This window comes from Notolepis coatsorum (genome assembly GCF_963971535.1).
Source record: "Notolepis coatsorum genome assembly, chromosome: 1".
NCBI classification, from domain to species: domain Eukaryota; kingdom Metazoa; phylum Chordata; class Actinopteri; order Aulopiformes; family Paralepididae; genus Notolepis; species Notolepis coatsorum.
The window spans coordinates 19,465,573-19,485,321 of record NC_140165.1 but is presented as its reverse complement, the minus strand read 5'-3'; the positions used below and the strand labels follow the sequence as shown (position 1 = coordinate 19,485,321).

Sequence of the window (19,749 nt, the reverse complement as noted above, 5' to 3'; positions counted from 1 at the left end):
CACTTCAACCAGCGTCGCGGAGCATTCAGCCTGCTGGCTACCTAGACCCACTTCAACCAGCGTCGCGGAGCATTCAGCCTGCTGGCTACACAAGCTGTGTAGCCAGCAGGCTGAATGCTCCGCGACGCTCCGGTTGCTAACGCTAGCTAGCGAGAGCTAACGCCGGGCCCCGGCTGGTGCCAACTAGCTAGCGATCGCTCCCGAGAGCTAACGCCGGTCTGTCTGTCGAAGACCGAGGGAACCGCGTCCGGCTTCAGCTGATTAGTGGTCTTCTGGACAAACATCCCACCCCAACAACATAATCCGAGGCAATGAAGTGTTCGCTGCAGATCCTCCTTCCCTGTCCAACAGGCTGGTCGCGCCGCCTGGGTGCAGCCAGCCCGAGCCATGTCAACAACACTGTTTTTTTCACTGGTAGTTTGTGGAAATTAACCAACTTTCCTCTCTCTCACATGGTAAAATTAGTTTGAACAGCCAGGAGCAATACAAACAGAACCACCGCGGTCCCGTTGTTTTGTAGGCAACATTTTATTTGCTGACTGACCCATTCAATATAGGCAGCTAACCAGAGTGTATACACCCAACCCCCGGTATGACGTCAGCAACAAAATGGCCGCGCCCATAATGCTAAATGCTTCAGAAATGTACACAACAAATCGTTTTTTCTTAGAAACTGCTTATTTTTATAACGTGACTTCTTCTGTGGCTTATCTAAATACTAATGTGATGCTATGAATATGTATTTATCGCACTGCTTCATTTCCACTTTAACCGGTGATAGAAACAGGCGTCACACGATTGGCGCACATGTCACATGACCAGAAACGTCAGTGGCCAATCAGATCGCGCAAACCGAACGCGGAAGTGCAACCCCGTTAGGGAAAATATTCACGCCAACCGGACGGCTCCCATGGAGATAGTCTAACAAATGTGAATATATTTCTGCCCTGTGGGAGGCAGCAACGTGCCCTCAAGGCATCCAGACTGCCGGACATCAGAGGTAGAAGAACCGCAGGCCACTCGTCCAAAACAGAAAACACTAACAACAACAACTACAGCTGGAGCATCGCGAAGGGAAACTGCACACCTCGGATCAACGGGCAGTCGACAATAATACATCATGTCGTTTTTCAAGAAAAAGACACCTGACGGTAACGTAAAGGACTGACTCACTAACCCACCGGTCGCCAAAGTTATTAAAGATAACAGTTAACGTCAGCTAATACTACCTAGCTAAACTAACGTTATACTCGGTGAAGGTAATTCGATAGTATGTATCAAGCTAGCTCGCTAATTTGGTTCACTAGCGTGGAGGGGGAGGAAGGGGGCACGGTTGTACAAGTCGGGAGAAGGAGGCAAGCTAGAGAGAGACTCATGGTTTTACATGGCGAGACGTGGAGCGGGTGGCGATCGGACATGAAGGGGAGTGAGCGGTGGTGGAAGGCGAACGATGCATGTTATCGGCTGGGAGAGTGGCGTCCTCGTGATTGGCCCCGTCCACTGGAAGACTGTCCAGGGTTTTGGGTAAATCGAGATGGGAGCGGAATGGAATGAGGACTTGCGTCAGGATGTTAGGGAATGGGAACTTGTTTATAGGATGTGTAAGTGTAGTGCAGGTAGGGAAGGCCAGGGAAATAAAGAGCATTGGCAAAGTGAAGGTCTGTGGAGTAGCGATAGTAGGGGAGAAAAGGGATGGTGGTTGCAAGGTGGTGATTAGTGGAATTCCAATTAAGGTTAGTGAAGAGCAGCTGTTAGGAGAGTTGAGGAGTGACGAACGTAATGGGAAAGTTAAGAGTGTAGAAAGGATGAAGAGAGGGGCAGAGAAGGAGGAGACAGGGACGATAGTCATTCAGTTTGAGGGTGAGGTTAGTCCGAAAGTGGTATTTTTAGGGTTTATGGCGTATAGGGTTAGGGAGTTTGTGCCGAAACCGTTGAGGTGTTACAGGTGCCAGGAGTTTGGACATATAGCTAAGGGGTGTAGGAAGGGGCAGAGATGTGGTAGATGTAGTGGGGAGCATAAGTATGGGGAGTGTGAACAGGGAGTGGAGCCGAGGTGTTGTAGTTGTGGTGGGAAGCATATGTAGGGTATTGGGGTTGTGAGGCGATGAAACAAGAGGTAGTGGTCCAGCAGGTGAGAAGGGAAGGTAGGATTTCATATGCAGAGGCAGCTAGGAAGGTAGGACAGGGACAGCAAGACAAGGGACAGGGGTTTAGAGAAGGGCAGTTGGCAGTGAGGATAGTGCAGAAGGATCAGGGAAAGCAAGATAGGGAACAGGGTTTTAGAAAAGGGCATCTGACAGTAGAGGAAGTTCAGGAGGAGAAAAGGAGGGTGTGGGGGGAGAAGTTGGATATAGTGGCCTTTGTGGCAGGAGTAGTGATTACAACAGCGATGGTTAGTGGTAGGACAGATAGGACCAAGTTGGTAGTTCAAGCAGCAGTGGGACACTTGGGTATGAAGGGGTTGACAGTGGAGGACGTTATAAGGGAGTTAAAGAGGGTGGGTGATCAAGTAGAGTTAGAGAAGGGGGGTGTGAGTGATCGAGTAGTCCAGAGTCAGGCCACGGGAGGCGAAGCATGTCTCGCGGAGGGGGACTCAGTCAGGAGGAAGCAGCGTTAGCTGCACTTCAGGATGGTGAACGCAGAATGGACATTGTGGGAGGTAAAGGGGTCCAGAAGATGGCGGTATTGTAACGTTACGACCGTGTCAAGCTAGAGGAGGTGGCGGTAATGCACCCTGAAGGATGTGCCAACCGCCAATAAAATTCCAAAGAAGAAGAAGAATTTGGTTCACTAAACTCAGGAAGGCGTTCGGTTGGGCAGCATTTGCAAATGTAAACATTGGCTAACCCGCTGGTCTAGCATTAACGAGTGTGCAAGACCAGGGACGTCCTCTTGGCTGAACTGTAACATGGACATGGTTCAAGAGTCATTTCACCCATGGGATAATGGATAACCTGATTGATTGATTGGGTAGGAGGGGTGGGGTGGGGGGGGGGACACACGGTACAAGCAAAACTGTACATTGGAATATTGACAACCATACTTGGTCATTTACTGTACATTGGAGGGGGTTGGGTTAGGACATTTACAGGGGCCAGTTTCGAATTGCAGTCTCCCATAGGTGTTCTTTGAGAGTGGTTTTGAAAGTGGGTAGTGATTCACATTCCTTTACAGCTTTGGGTAGGGCGTTCCACATTGATGTGGCATAATTGCGAAACGTGTTTAGTCCCTTGTTTGAGCCGAATCTGGGTTTAACATGATTTGTGGAGCTCCCTCTGGTGTTGTGATCGTGGTATTCACTGACCTTTGGGAAGTATTTTGACATGTACATGGGTACCTTGGTCGTGTATTGTATCTTGTAGACCAGGCCCATTGCAAGTTGCTGTACTCTGTCGTCTACTCTAAGCCATCCTAGGTTGTCAAAGTGGGCAGGGGTGATGTGGGTTCTAGGAGTAAGGTCAAGCAGTAGTCTGACCAGTTTGTTTTGAGATGTTTGTAATTTTGTTTTTAGCGCCTTTGAGGTGCTTTGGTACCATGAGGTGCAAGCATATAGTCGTAGTACCCTTGAATGAGTGCTCCTGCCAGAGTCTTCAGGGTATTTTTGTTTACCAGAGAGGAGATCCGGTACAAGAATCGAGTTCGTTGGTTGACTTTTTTTATTACATTGGATGCCATTTTGTCACAGGAAAGATTAGCCTCTAGGATGGAACCCAGGTAGGTAATTTCATCTTTCCTTGTGACAATATTGTCACCCACTGTAACTGAGAAGCCGTCGGTCTTGCTGAGTTTGTTATTTGAACCGAAGAGAATGGACTCTGTTTTGCCCATGTGTAATGATAGTTTGTTATCAGCGAGCCATATGCAGATTTTGCCTAGTTCCGACAGGAACAAGTTGCAGTCACAAGCTGACAACATGACATTTGCATAAATTAGGAACAGTAGCGGTCCTAGTATGCTTCCTTGTGGAACACCACAGCTCACTCGGAGGGGGGGGGGGGATAGGGTACCGTTTACCTCCACCATCTGTTCTCTCCCCTCCAGGTAGGATTGCATCCAGCTCACTGATAGACTATCAAAACCTCACATCTGAACTCGACAGTTTGACCTAACGTTAGCTCAAATACTCAAAATAACGTCATTATGCTTAGGCCTAATTGCATAATTTGTTCCCCTCAAATGGGGGACCCTGATGTAAACAAGACAAACGTCTTTCTCTGGTCTGCATCCCTTTAACAATTGTGTGTATTGAGCCATACTGTATTGTACCCATTCTGCAATCTGTTGAATAAAGTTTTCATTCATTCATTCACCGACATGCTATAAAAATCCCCAATCTCTCTCTTTCTCTCTGGTATTATGTGTATGCCTTGTTTGTGCCTTGGATTGGGTCGCTCACTCTTCTCTTTCCCTTGTGATCAGAGGTGATGAGGGAACAGACGAAAGAGCTCAGAGGAACCCAGAGGCAGATTACCAGAGACAGGTCTGGTCTGGAGAAGCAGGAAAAGCAACTGGTGAGTTAACAGTGTTGTCCACCCTCCCTGCCCATACAACCACAACATGCCATGATTTAGGGCGGGGGCGAAAATCCCAGATTATTATTTTTTTAAATACGATTTACGATTTTAATCGTTTTTTTTCTCTTAAACTAGAAACGCCAAGGAAATCATTCAAATAACCTTTGTTTTTTTGATATATAATATAAAAGGTTACTCTTGATCAAACAAAGATGAATGTCCCTATTGGGATTAATAGTGCAATAACATGCTTTTTCACCAAACTTCACTTAAAACAAATAAAAGTTGCCTCTTGATCATCAAACAAGAATGAATTTCCCTATTGGGATTAATAAAGTGCAAATCTAACTTTCACCAAACATCACTTTTTGTAAAATAAAAGGTGAATATTAAAAAAAAAAAAAAAAAAAAACGATTTGAATTTTTCAAAATCGTCCTAAATCATTCATTGACTGTTGCTACTGACAGACGGTAACCTCACTTGAGGAAGGACTGTCCACAACATGAGGACATGGGGATGCATACAACACACTACCACATGATTATTTGCAAAGCAGCCAGATTTGTCCATCACAAAAACGGACGAGTAGTGCTGCTGTACATTGGTTTTCTGTAGGGTTGGGTAACGAACTCTGTACTTTTTAGGGGTACTACCAACCGAATTACATTTGTACTACTGAGTACCGATTCAATCAATCGGTACCACATTTTGATACCTTTACATGTTTAGTATACAAGTGTAATATACTCGAAAATAGTATACTATAACAAAATGTTCTAAATAAATAACAATGTTGAAATTGAGAAGTCTGGACTTATTTAAAAAAAAAAAAAAAAAAAAAAAAAAAAAAAAAAAGGTATTGTAATACAAAGGCACCGTTGGGTACCGATACCGAATTCCAGGATCTGGTACCGGTATCGTTTCAAGTGTGAACGGTACCCAACCCTAGTTTTTGGAGGAATCCCTTTGCATGTCCAAAAACAATAGCTTAAAAGAACACGCCAACATTTTGGGAAATTAGCTTACCGTCTTCTCCAGAGAGAGACAAGAAGATGGATACCTTAGGGGCGGCTGGGTGGCGCAGCGGACATTGCGCTTGTCACCAACGCAAGAGACACCGGGTTCGAATCCGGCTGTCGGCGTTGCCTCCGGCTTGGTCCGGCCGTCATACTGGCTCAATTGGCAGAGTCAGCGGGTGGAAGTCGATGGGTGGTAATCTGGACGTTGTGGACAGCGACTCCTACAGGTCGGTTGGGGGACGCCTGCACAGCAGAGACAGGAAATGGCGGGGGTAGTGTGATGCAAGGCTTCTATCCTCCCTACAACCGACCAGTCGGGGGCATATGCGAGCAACGTTCAAGACGGGAGGGGAGAATTGGAAACACGAAATTGGGATGGGAGAAAAAATAGAAAATAAGGAGAAAGTGGATAAAAAATAAAAGAAGATAGATACCAGTTTTCTCTCTGTGCGTTCAGTAGAAAGCTATCTGGCTGCATGTTAGCCTAGCTTAGCACAATGAATGGAAGCGGACATGACCGGTTAGCCTTCTGGAGAGGTGTTAGTTGGACAATGCCCTAGGCTAACCGGCACTGCACGTTGTAGACTAATCGTTTGACGGTCTTAATTCATCCGAACGCCCTCGTTTCAGTAGTGCCTGTGTCTACATCTAAAAACGCTTTCCAGGAAATGGAGATCAAAAAGATGGCCAAGATGGGCAACAAGGAGGCCTGCACCCTCCTGGCCAAGCAGCTGGTGCAGCTGAGGAAGCAGACGAGCCGCACCTATGCCATCAGCTCCAAGGTCACCTCCATGTCCACGCAGACGCAGCTCATGCACTCCCAGATGAAGATGGCCGGAGCCATGGCCGCCACCACCAAGGTGTGTGAGTGTGTTGTTGCTGCTGTGCGTCAGTACCGGTGTTGTAGTTGAGTCCGAGTCAAGTCTCGAGTCCCCAGTGTTCGAGTCTGAGTCACCAAAGAAGAGCCGGAGTCGAGTACCCGTCAGAGTCCGAGTCGTCAAGGTTGAGTCCACTCCACTCTGGCAGTCACAGAGCTGACATACAAATAAAAAAAAGGTCTACATTAAACATAACTGACACAGCGGTCACCATTTCAAAGGGAGTTTATTTACTTTGTGACACAATAGCCAAACAAATGCACTAGCCATCAATATCTTATGCCAAATGATTATGGCCTATTAAAAGAAAAAGAAAAAACTAATATTTATCAATTAACAAGTCCGAGTCAGAATGCAGTCAATGCTCGAGTCCAAGTCAGAGTCATCGGTGCTCAAGTCCAAGTCGGGTCACGAGTCCTGAAAATCAGTCCAGTCCTGGACTCGAGTACTACAACACTGGTCAGTACTAGTGTTGTCACGATACCAGCATTTAGACTTTGATGCGGATACAGCCTAAGTATCATGATACCGATTCTAAAACGATACCACAGCAAAAACATCAGGAAAAGTAACGCTATATAATATTAGAATGCATACAATATACAATACATCACATAAAACACAAAAACACAAAACAGAATAGTGGTCACCAACCTTTTTAAGCCCAAGATCACTTTTTTTTGGTGAAGGCAAGATCTACCTATTGAAGCGTTGAGAGAAAAAGACAGCCAAGATTGTACTTTAAACTAAATTACTTTTATTTGCCTGTATTCTAATTACATGCAATGCTTTGGTCCAACATTAAAACGTCAAAGTAGAACTGTAATATGTACTTTCTCAGTCAGTACTAAGTGCAGTCATCTTATGCAGCATCACTTTTCACATCAAAACAAAAGTAGAACTGTAATGTGGACTCCCTCATATTATTAACATTGCCAAACATATTTACAATTAGCATTTTATAAAGTAGAACTGTAATATGTACTTTCTCAGTCAGTGTTAAGTGCAGTCATCTTATGCAGCATCACTTTTCACATCAAAACAAAAGTAGAACTGTAATGTGGACTTTCATATTATTAACATTGACAAACATATTTACAATTAGCATTTTATAAAGTAGAACTGTAATGTGTACTTTCTAAGTGCAGTCATCTTATGCAGCATCACTTTTCACATCAAAACAAAAGTAGAACTGTAATGTGGACTCTCAGGGAAAGATCTAAAAATTCAGGGAAAGATCTACAGGGAAAGTCGTGATCGACGGGTTGGTGACCACTGGTCTACATGATAGTAAAAGTGTATGACAGTATAATACAGGGTAATACAGTCTCTTGTAAGAAGTTATATAACAGAGATTTAAATTCGCCAAGAGAGACCAGGGTATCTAAGTGGATATGGTCCTGTAGCCCATTCCATGCCCAAGGTGCGAAGCGAGGAAAAAGCTGTCCTTCCTAGTTCAGTGTGTATTCTGGGAGTTTTTAAAAGTAGCCATCTTGTGGACCTGGTATGGTAGCTGCTAGAGGCAAAGCAAATGAGACTGGAAAGATATAGGGGAAGCTTCTCTAGGACTGCCTTATGTATAAAAAACATACATGTGGGATTTCCCAAAATGTTGGGAGATTGGTTATACACAATCAACACAGTGACCCAAAGCCTTGCCATCTCCAGACTATGCAGGCTGTCAATAAGAAGATGGACCCTCAGAAGACCCTCCAGACCATGCAGAACTTCCAGAAAGAGACCGCCAAGATGGAGATGACGGAGGAAATGAGTGAGTCTGCCAGCGTGGTTTTTGACGTAACATTGCTTGCTCACTTAACAGCTACTAGGAAGATTTTGACATCACTATATCCTCGTAAATTCAATGTCCCTACCTTGGCAGGATGACTGTAGAAACACCATGAGACTGAAATCCAATTCACGCGACTGCCATCGATATCCTCTATTTTCGACCAGGGTATAAAAACGTTAAAAAAATACATTAAAAAACGTACATTTCATTTGCACAGGTATTACACTTTTTTGGAGGGGGGGGGGGATTAAATATAAGAAATGGCTTTGTATTCAAGTCATTGTTTTTTGCTGGGCTACCGGGAGCTTGGTGTGTCTGGCGAGAGCTTGTATTTTTTGCTAGTATGGTTGTAAAATTGGTATTCAATTTGGCTCCAAGTGGTATTAAAAAGTAAAATGCCCTGTCTACTGATATCGTGCATCTGGGCCGAATCCACAGGAGTGAATGCATTTGCATTACGGAGCAAAGGGAAGCCTTTCCAAACAAAACTAGCTTTATCTACAAAAATAACTTCACGTTCACAATTGGCAAAGCTTCTTAGTTTCTCCTCTCTCATCGAAACAGTTTCTCATGCTGTAAGGCGGAACCTAATGGCAAAACAGGAAGTTGACTGGGTTTATGAGAAATGTGGTCTTATCACGAGAATCAGGCTACCAATTGTTTCAGCAATGGTCTACATTTGTTTACTGTTATATACACGAAGGTATCGCAACCAATATGGTGATGATATATTTAGTTAAAATCCTCCTTGTAGCTGCTTTAGTGGTGCACCCTGCACTATAGAATGTCGTCTAGTGTGTAGGAGTCACTGTGAATATTATTCCTAATAGAGGTCATGTTGTTGGACCAAGTTTCACAATGATTGTGTAAACCTAACGTGGAGATATGAGCTGCTATGTGATTTGTCCAGTAGGCCACGCAGCCCAAGCCTACCCGTCACAGCTGCTCAATGCTTGACCCAGGAGCATACGCACAATGCGTGGCCTAGTGGTTAGTCCCGCCACAGTTGTATAATGAACCAAAAAAAATGTAATTTTAAAAATTATTTATTTTTATTTTATTTTTACTATTTTTTTAATATAAAGTTTGCCAATAGGGATGTATCAGTAGTATTGGCAGTGGTAGTAGTCGTAATAGTAATCCACTATATATTTTAATTTTCTAAAAAAGAAACCAGTTCAACACAGGTAACCACTTTTGCTTCATTTCTTTGATGGCTCAAATGTTTGGTTCCCAAACCTCTCCTCGAGACACCCCAGCCGTTCCATGTATTTGTTCAATTCCACCACCAGCACACCTGATTCAACTAATAAAGGGCTAGTTAAGTTGAATCAGGTGTGCTGGTGGTGGAATTTAACAAATACATGGAACGGCTGGGGTGCTTCGAGGAGAGGATTGGGAAGCACTAGACTCAAGTCGATTTTGTGTTTTGAGCACAAAGTTCATCATAGATCTAGCCTCTTTATTTTGCTCTCAAAGTGCACCAGATTGAAAATTCCGGGGGTTGCATGCCCCGGGACCCCCCTAGAGGGTCAGAGGTTCACCCCCCATAGTCTCTGAAAATCCTGTGGGAAACACTGGCTAACCACAGTAACTATGCAAACAGTGAAAGTGAGAGAAAATGGCTAATGTTCTTTTACTGTGTCCAGTGGTTTTGTTGTTACTGTTATACCCTTTTCTCTAAAACAAAGCAAGATTGAACTCTGAAAGTAAAATGTCACCCATAACAGAATTTGGGGAAAATAAATGTAATAATAATAAATAAATGTTACTGCGGTTAGCTTCTGCAGGGCAGTATAGTTGACGGAATGAGTGTCTGGGCGAGCGGCACAATATATGTTTTTATCTCGATGATCTTGTTTTCATGATGGTGGGAACTGAAGCCTGGTTTCCACAGAATGACCCTGACCAGGTTTATTTCTCTGTGTTCCTTTCCTTTTAGTCAGCGACACATTGGACGAGCTTTTCGACGAGTCGGGAGACGAAGAGGAGACCGAGGGCATCGTATCACAGGTGCTCGACGAGATCGGCATCGAGATCTCAGGAAAGGTGAGGAAGACGTAATCACACCTATAGGACTCATCATAGCACACTGTATAGCCCAGGGGTCAGCAACCTTTACTATCAAAAGAGCCACTTTTCCCCCCTCCCACAAAATAAAATGCTCAGGGAGCCGCACAACCTATTTACCCTTAAAATGAAGATAACACCGTGTATAACGTTTTATATATCCCCAAGCATACCCCACATTTAGCATAACACGCCTGACAATTGCATACCCAAAGTAATTTGCGATTTATTATACTTTATACTTATAGCACACAGTTTGTTGCATTAATGGGATTATAAAGCAACAAAAAGAAAAATTTTGACTTTTTATTGCTGTTTTTACCCGTTATAACAAAAGAAAACCTCAAACTCTTATGAAGAGGAGAAAAAATACTGGCTGTGTAGACCTATTTTTAAATAAAACACAGAAGAGGAGACAAAACACTGGTGTCTGTAGACCGACTTTGAAATAAAACCCTGAACTATTCAGGTATATTTGAGTCCTTCCCTTATTTGTGGAACATTTATAAAATAAAAAGTAGTCTACTTTGAAAAAAGACTACCATGTGTAGACCTACTTTGAAATAAAACACAGAAAAGGAGAAAAAACACTAGCATCTGTAGACCTACTTTGAAATAAACCCCTGAACTATGCAGCTCTATTTGAGTCCTTCCCTTATTTGTGGAAGATCTATAAAATAAAAAGTAAATTTTTCGTTGTTCGCAAATTTTGCACCACATATCAGGCATACAGGTAAGCCTGCATCTATAGTCGTGAAAGCAAATTAATCTGAATTAAACCCTCTATTTTCCTCAGAGTTTCCTTTTTTTGGATTTTTGTCCATGGTTAGCTTACTGGGGGGTCGGAAACTCAAGATTAGCCACTTGCAGACGGCAGGGAGAGGCGCGGGGTGTGATGTACTGTATATTTTAGTTGATGAAATATTTTTGTTGACTAAATATTTTAGTTGATGAAATATTTTTTCATTTCAGTGTCACAGTATGACATCGGTCTCCAAAATAAGAGAACAAAAAAAAACGACCCCTGGTATAGCCTAACTGGATGGTCCTCACTTACTATGCGCAGGATGCAGCACTGGTTTATTTCATTGTATAAAGCCATTTTAGACAAACTACCACTGTATATATGTGCCAGATTTTTACCAGTTTGCGACTCTTACAACCTCAGATCCAGTGCCTGGATACGGCTCCACGTACCTGCTGTGCGGACTGAGGCTGGAAAGAGGAGTCTTTTTTTATTTTGGTCCGTGGTCTTGGAATGACCTTCAGTCAAGCCTCAAACTGATGGCACTTGTTCCTTTAGCCAGTTTTAAATGTAAAATATATGTATTTCTAAAGTCCTAAGGTACAGTAAGTAACAAGTAATAAGAGTAGTACCTTTAGGCAATAGTTTTATATAGATATAAAAAGTTTATTTGAACTAATTCACCAACAAGGACACACAAGTGTCCGATGTGAAGCGTAAACAGTTTTTCCTCAACGTCATCTTGTAGGCAGTGGCACCTCGAGTGACCGAACCTCAAAGCTGGATTCTCCCCTCAAATTCCAATCACGGCGTGATCCACATTTAACCGGCGCGGATGGGCATATTAAAGCAGCATGGTTTTAAATGTTATTTTAAGCTCAAACTGGTAGTGTATAATTAGCGCTGGGAAGCCTACGTTCTGTAATTTATTTGGCTCATGAAAGTCCTGCTGGCTGTGCTCGCGTAAAGGAGCGTCGACTTCTCTCCTAGTAGAAACACTTCTCTCAGCATCAACACGTAGCGTAGGTTAGCTGTGGTGTAGGCTGCTAAACTACAGGCTACCAAAACTATCACCCGCTTAAAAATACAGAATATCAGACCGTGTTGCTGGTGGTAGCTACTAGGGCTGCAACGATTAGTCAACATAATCGACGTTGTCGATTATAAAAAATCGCAGACGAGGAATTGTTGCGTCGATTAGTCATTAAAAAAAATAAAAAAATATTATTTTTTTTGTTTTATTTTTTTTGCACTACCTATCTTTGTGAAAGTTTCTCAGCTCTGGTCCAGCTGAAGATTTCTTAGCTTAACATAACAGACCGACAGTAAGTTTGGGGGAACTAATGGGATAACTGGGGATGTTGTTTGGTCCTGACAAGAGTCTCAAAGCAACTCTGAGGTCATGCTCAATGTCCAATCTGTTCCTCTGCTCTGTCTTCAGCTGGACCAGAGCTGAGAAGCCACTTTCACATTTTTTTTTTTTTATAATTGTTTTTCGATTAGTCGACTAATCGAAAAAATAATCGACAGATTAGTCGACTACCAAAATAGTCATTAGTTGCAGCCCTAGTAGCTACATTTGCACAAGCCATGTCCTCCGATTTCACTCGAGTTAATCAGTTTTCAGTCTGTTTCAGTTGTCTTGTTGTCTGTATGTCCACATGCCATCAACTAATGTCCACTTCATAGACCTGGCCGTGGTGTTTATACACTGTCTTTCAATATGCTATAAGCCTTTACAGTGGTGTTTATACACTGCCTTTCAATATGCTATAAGCCTTTACAGTGGTGTTTTATACACACTCTCTTTCAATATGCTATAAGCCTTTACAGTGGTGTTTATACACTGCCTTTCAATATGCTATAAGCCTTTACAGTGGTGTTTATACACTGTCTTTCAATATGCTATAAGCCTTTACAGTGGTGTTTATACACTGTCTTTCAATATGCTATAAGCCTTTACAGTGGTGTTTTATACACACTCTCTTTCAATATGCTATAAGCCTTTACAGTGGTGTTTATACACTGCCTTTCAATATGCTATACGCCTTTACAGTGGTGTTTATACACTGCCTTTCAATATGCTATAAGCCTTTACAGTGGTGTTTTATACACACTGCCTTTCAATATGCTATACGCCTTTACAGTGGTGTTTATACACTGTCTTTCAATATGCTATAAGCCTTTACAGTGGTGTTTTATACACTGTCTTTCAATATGCTATAAGCCTTTACAGTGGTGTTTTATACACTGTCTTTCAATATGCTATAAGCCTTTACAGTGGCGTTTATACACTGCCTTTCAATATGCTATAAGCCTTTACAGTGGTGTTTATACACTGTCTTTCAATATGCTATAAGCCTTTACAGTGGTGTTTATACACTGTTTTTCAATATGCTATAAGCCTTTACAGTGGTGTTTTATACACACTGCCTTTCAATATGCTATAAGCCTTTACAGTGGTGTTTATACACTCTTTCAATATGCTATAAGCCTTTACAGTGGTGTTTTATACACACTGCCTTTCAATATGCTATAAGCCATTACATTCCCACCATGCAGGTGTAATTAATTCCACACCCAAACAAATAAGTCGCTCGTATAATTTTCCTAGGGCGTGCAAGAGAGTGAAAGTGAAAGTAAAATACAACTTTGCCCGTCTGCTACACAATTAATATAGCAATACCAAACCTACTGCTAATTCTGGGACGCTGGAACTTTCCTGAGGTGTCGTGGGCCTAACTTCACTAAACACCAGTGACTGGAGGTTATAACCCTGGTGATGTGCTGCTCTCGCTGCCTATCTATCCTCACTTGATAACCCTGGTGATGTGCTGCTCTCGCTGCCTATATCCTCACTTGATAACCCTGGCCTCACATTTGATTACCATTTCCACCTGCACCCACACCCCCTACACACACATTTACACACATGAGATGACCTTTTTATTTGCCCCCTCCCCCATGATTAATTAGCATAGGTTTTTGTTAGGGGGATGGGTTTCTTGAACTTTCTTCATTGAGCGTGTATCCTTATCATTAGGGCACAAGTGTCTTGTGTTTTATTATAAATAAACTAGTGGGCATTTCTCATCTGATGCCTGCAGTGCGCCATAGAAGTATCAAATGAGGCGCGTCAGTTATCGCTTTCATCACGTATGGGCTTTTAGTCTCGATGCCTTTATTTCTAATTTCTCCCCCCCCCTGTCCTTTTGAGAGGGTTTAAACCAGTTCAGAAACACAACTGTTGGGATTCCAACATCCACTCTGGGACGGTGAGTGGAGGCATGGCTTTTTGCCATAGAAAATGTTCACCGCTAATTGTATGTAAATTAATTTTAAACAATATATTATATATATAATTTCTTTCCTATCTCTCTAGATGTCGAAGGCCCCATCGGCGTCTACAAACCTCCCCAGCGCCTCAACCTCCAAATCAGACACCATCTCCGACGAAGAGATCGAGAGACAGCTCAAAGCCCTGGGAGTAGACTAACGATCACTAAGACACACACACAGTTTGTGCCTGGACACGTACATTACAAACTCAATTGACTTATCCCGAGCCCCGCCCTCTTTTCAACAGCTGTGATTTGGAGGATCAGGAAACGAGGGCGGGGCTCAAGATAGGTCAATAACACACATACTAAGAAGATGTCGTGACAAGGGACAAATCTGTCATGCATACTGTACAAGTGGGCTGTGGGTATAATTACACAAGACTTAAAGGAACACGCCAACATTTTGGGAAATTATAATAATAATAATAATAATAATAATAATAATAATAATAATAATAATAATAATGGATTCAATTTGTACCACACTCTACATTCGTGAGAATCTCAGAGTGCTACAGGAGATATAGACAAAAGTTAAATGAATAAAACAATTTAAAATGAATAAAAACAATTAAAAAGACTAACAACAAAAATTAGCTTACCGTCTTCTCTAGAGAGAGACAAGAAGATGGAAACCAGTTTCCTCTCTGTGCGTTCAGTAGAAAGCTATCTGGCTGCACGTTAGCCTAGCTTAGCACAATGAATGGAAGCGGACATGGCCGGTTAGCCTAGGCAACGTGCTTCCGCGGAAAGAGGAGCCCTAAGGAGAAGTAACCTTTCCTCCTCCCTAAGGGAAGACTGTTCCAACCAGAGATGCCTATTAATAAGAGTTGATAGCATCCTGATCCTCCCTGCGGTTATAGCTTGCGACTGATTCAAGATTTCTATAACCCCAAAAACACGCACAATGTTTTCAGCGTCAGCTGGCCCTGCAGCCCCACTACTCGACACCAATGTGGACAGAAAAACAGTCAGCTGAGCCATGATACTGGCCGCAGCTAAATTCCATCCTGTGGCGGTATAAACATCATCAGTCCATACTGCCACCTGCCGGGCCGACTTGCTCTCAAGTGTCTGCTTCCGGGGTGGGACACCGTTCAACCCTGCCAGGGCAAAAGATCGATGCTACCTGGCTCTCAAGCCAGGGTACACCTGCCTTGCGCCCTGTTGTCAGCCCATCTACCCGGAAAAACGGTAAATAAGTCTCAGCAAAACCCCCCACATTAGCTACCGACTGACCTTCATCAATGAACCGGTTAAGAGGAGGGAAAAGCGGTGACAGCCCACAGCGGGGAACAACGGGACAGTGACCCAGCATTACAGCATTAGCATTAGCAGCGCGCTCCAGGATAGCCGGGAAAACGTCCAACTCAGAGTCACGTTTACCCAGATATCCTGCCCCTTGCGCCAATACACAACTCGGTTGTCTCACAGGACAACAAGCAGTATTACCAACGCCAACATTAATGCCTGATGGTACAGGGCCTACCTGAGCGCGAGTTAGCCCGACAGCTAAACATCGCGCGACGTCCCTCAATCCGCTGTCAGAAGACGAGGAAACCCCAGGACAGGCCCAACGTGCTGTTGGAACATGCCGAGAAGAATCCAGGGGCTGGCAAATCTCCGGCGAAAACCCAACATTGTTCAATTTCTCTCTGCATTTCATAACGGCTAGTTCATGGGATGCAATGCACGTCCATGATGGAAAACGAAAAAGAGGAAGGGCGAGTGTGACCCTGCCCGGTGCCTTATAGGGGGACACTGGGGCGGGGCCTGGTCAAGTGCATGGGTGCTTTGTTTTCGTTAATGAAGTACAGTAGGTACTGGAGATGAGGTATATCTCAATATGGCGAAAGAGCGAGACGCGATTCGCCAGTACATATATATAACGGTGCACGTCTTCCTACTCCTACTGCATGCACAGAGAAGAAAAAGGGTATGTATCTTCTTCGTCTAACTCCAGGGTAGATGCCAAATAAGCTAATTTCCCAAAATGTTGGAGTTTTCCTTTAAGGAAGGAGAGTGGCCTGCCTGTGTGCGTGTGTGGCACTGTACTGTGTAGAGTTCAGGACGTGCCTGCCCCCTCAGTCCCAGAGGCTTTCTCCCCTGTGCTAATATCTTCTGGCAATAATCAATGTTAACCAGCCGCTCACTGGTTTGCAGAGATTGTTGAACACAGCTTAATATAGGTTATTAGCGTTTTTAAAGTGGTCCTCTGTAAGATCAGGGTTTTAAATTGGTCATCTGTAAGATTGTTTTGGCGACTATCTATAAGTGGTCATTCCTGTTTTGTTTTTTTACACTGCATTTACTTGCTTTCCATCTTAAACATTCTTATTTATTCCAAATAAACCGCTGTTGCTGCTGGTAATGTAAACACATCACTTACTATGCAGCGGGTGATTTTCCCGGAAATGACCGACCGGGAATATCCTACCGGGAAGTATCCCTCCAGACCCCAGTGTTTAGAAGAGATACTGTAAAGGTGTTCATGAACTGGGTATATGTGGAATGACTATTGTGTTTATATCAGTCAAGTAGCAAAGCAGACATTTATTTATATGAAAATGTTTGAGATTATTATACAATATTTATTTATTAAAACTGAGAAATGTTTATCTCCATTTCTGGATTTTAACAAAAAATTTACAAAACATGTATACGATTTGTTTACAAATTTGGAGAAATGGTGGCGTTGTCGTTTCAGTGTAAAAGTATTTTAGATTTGTGCCAGAGGATATGAGCATAGAGAGAGGACCTGGTGGTGGAGGTATTGTCTCCTTGGGTGCATCGCATTCCACTCATCGCAGATCTGACAGGAGAGGCTAGGTGTAAACAAGAGGGAGAGTGTCTTAAAGAGCCATGACCTAGTGGTCTCAGATCCGTGGAGGGAATTGGGACGGGGATATGAGAAGATTTCTGTACCAAAAAAAGAAAGTACCAATCACTCCATCGTTTATTTTCACCTGTCTCATCCAGTGTTTGAAGGTAGTTATTAGAGCCCGACCGATTCATCAGTAAATGTTGGCCCTATCACAGACATAATTGGTATTGGCGTATATGTTGGCCGACAGGCGCTGATATGATTTTTTTTTCTACAGAACATAATGCAGAGAAAATGCTTGGGGTAATTTAGAAATGGGGTCATCGCAGTTTTTGTCCAGCAGAGCATGTAACTCTGTCATTGTTTACATATAACTCAGCCATAATACTCATTGTTTACAATATTGTCCGCAGACTCAGCAGTACTGTCTGCATCAATCTCATAGCTAGCTTGCTTGAGTAGAGAGTGGTTTAAAGTTAGTAGAGAGGATATCGGACGTTTTGTCAGTGACTTCACTCATTGCATTTTCTTTTTCTTAGTTAGGTATATATTACCTAGATATAAAGATAAATTCATCGAAAATTCAAACTGGTTTGGTTCAAATATAATTCAGTTAAGGTCTCACACAGATGGCTGAGGGTGGAAGAAGTAAGGTGAGGAACTATATATATACTTTATATACTGTATATATAAGAATATCTGCCAATATATTGATATTGTAATTTTTTACTCCCCAATATCTTTAGCGGTCCAAATAAATCCAGTATCGGTCAGGCTCTAGTAGTTACATAAGGCCCGAGGGAGGCAACCGTTGTGATTGGAGAATCAAGAAACGAGGGCGGGGTTTGAGATGGGTCAATTGGGCTCGATGACAATCCAAGTTTTTTTTTAAGCGCAGCTGTCAAATCCTGTATTCTGCCTTCTCATCCTGGTGCCTTATTTTTTGTTTTGGGCCGCCCTGGGACACGACCCGTTGACGCTGAAGGGGAACACGAACGGTAGTTCTACTTGGTAATGTTTGCCTCATCCCAGATGACTAACGTTTCAATAACTAGAGCCTGGTTTTTCATCTACGAAGATAACTGAGGAGGAACCACTCGATGAATAGATCTGGAATACTGATTTGGAGTGTGGTGTTGACGAGTGATTCAAGGTGTATGCAGGGTTCGCACAAGGTCCTTGAAGTGCTTAAAGTGCTTGATTTTTTTACAAAAAAAAGTCACGGCCTGGAATTCCTTGAAAACAGCCCATTTTTAACAAGGTGCATCATATGTTAATAAACGGGGGCCTAGATGTTGTATGGCTGTGCCTGCGTGCTATGCGGATGTATAACATTATGAATTAGATTGGGAGGGCGTGAATAATGCACTCATCATCACCGTTGACCCGTCGGAGAACAGTAACTCAGGCTCCGCACCCTGAGATAGATCTTTCATCCTTCACTCATCCGTCCCTGACTTTCAAATATATAGCTTGAGATAATAGTTTTGACACAGAACACAATATAGTAGAGAGTGACTGAATGACTCCATTCTCAACTGCTGTTAGTTTGGTTGCATGCAGACCCTGTTCTGAACTGAATGCACATCCGCTCCGTTGGGAGTTTTGTTTCACTTATGGTTTGCATCATTTGTTATAGACGCCAAATGAAGGTGTCTGAAGTATGAGCCTGAATATTCATGTGAGAATGAGATGTGGATTCTATTTATTTAGATTCTTCATTAACGTGTGTGTTTTGTGAGGGAGGTGGGTCTAGTGTCATTTCAATGTTTTTATTTAATTTCAAATGTATTGTAAAAATAAAGAGTTAGTGTGTTTCTAAATAAACTTAATTTATTTCTACTCTTATGAAAGGCGTGCTCTGCTCTTTCTTGTTAAATCAGAGATATTCTTTGTTGTTATTTGGCTCATGGCCAACACAGTCAGATAATATAAGTGGTTAATTATTTGTATTTGTTTTATATGCATAATGAGTGCAAATTAAATTGCATAAATCCAGTAATGGCATTCCTGATTCTGCATGTACTAATATAGCCTAATTACTGAGCTGACAGGATCCCCCAAATCTATACAGGGGTTCAGGGAAAGAAATTCTCAAAAAGAGGTGAATCTGTTCTGATCTCATCCGTTTAACCTCATCCCTAGTTGAGTCTATACCACACGGACGGTGAATGCTACACAAGAGAATCGCCTGGTAAATTGCTACCCATAATGGCTTTAAGTCACATTTGTGAGTAAACTAATCATTCTAATTGGCCTCATATCAAGCCCCGCCCCCTCCGTTCTTGATCATCCAATCAGAGCTATTGTCAGAGGGAAACAACAGTTGTGATTGGAGGATGGAGAAAAGAGGGCATGGCCTGATATAGGTACATTGTGTCTGCTTTAAATGAACTTGTAAGTCGCTTTGGATAAAAGCGTCAGCTAAATGACTAAATGTAAATGTAAATGTAAAGGGGAACTATCTTATAAATGGCCTTTTCCAGTGTTTAGCATTATTTTCTAGCTGTGTGTGGACTTATATTAATAGGATCTATGTCTCTAATTCTCAATTTGGCGCATTCT

The 19,749-nt window shown here is 42.7% G+C and overlaps 1 protein-coding gene across 1 annotated transcript; it reads left to right on the top strand.

The window, feature by feature from the left end:
* Positions 1-1,034: 1,034 nt before the first annotated feature.
* Positions 1,035-18,932, top strand: LOC311228045 (charged multivesicular body protein 2b-like). Its single transcript, XM_084313946.1, has 6 exons — positions 1,035-1,151; positions 4,420-4,511; positions 6,200-6,394; positions 8,081-8,183; positions 10,147-10,253; positions 14,402-18,932. The coding sequence occupies exons 1-6, from the start codon at positions 1,121-1,123 to the stop codon at positions 14,513-14,515; spliced, it is 642 nt and encodes a 213-aa protein (XP_084170072.1). The 5' UTR covers positions 1,035-1,120; the 3' UTR covers positions 14,516-18,932.
* The last annotated feature ends 817 nt before the right edge of the window (positions 18,933-19,749 follow it).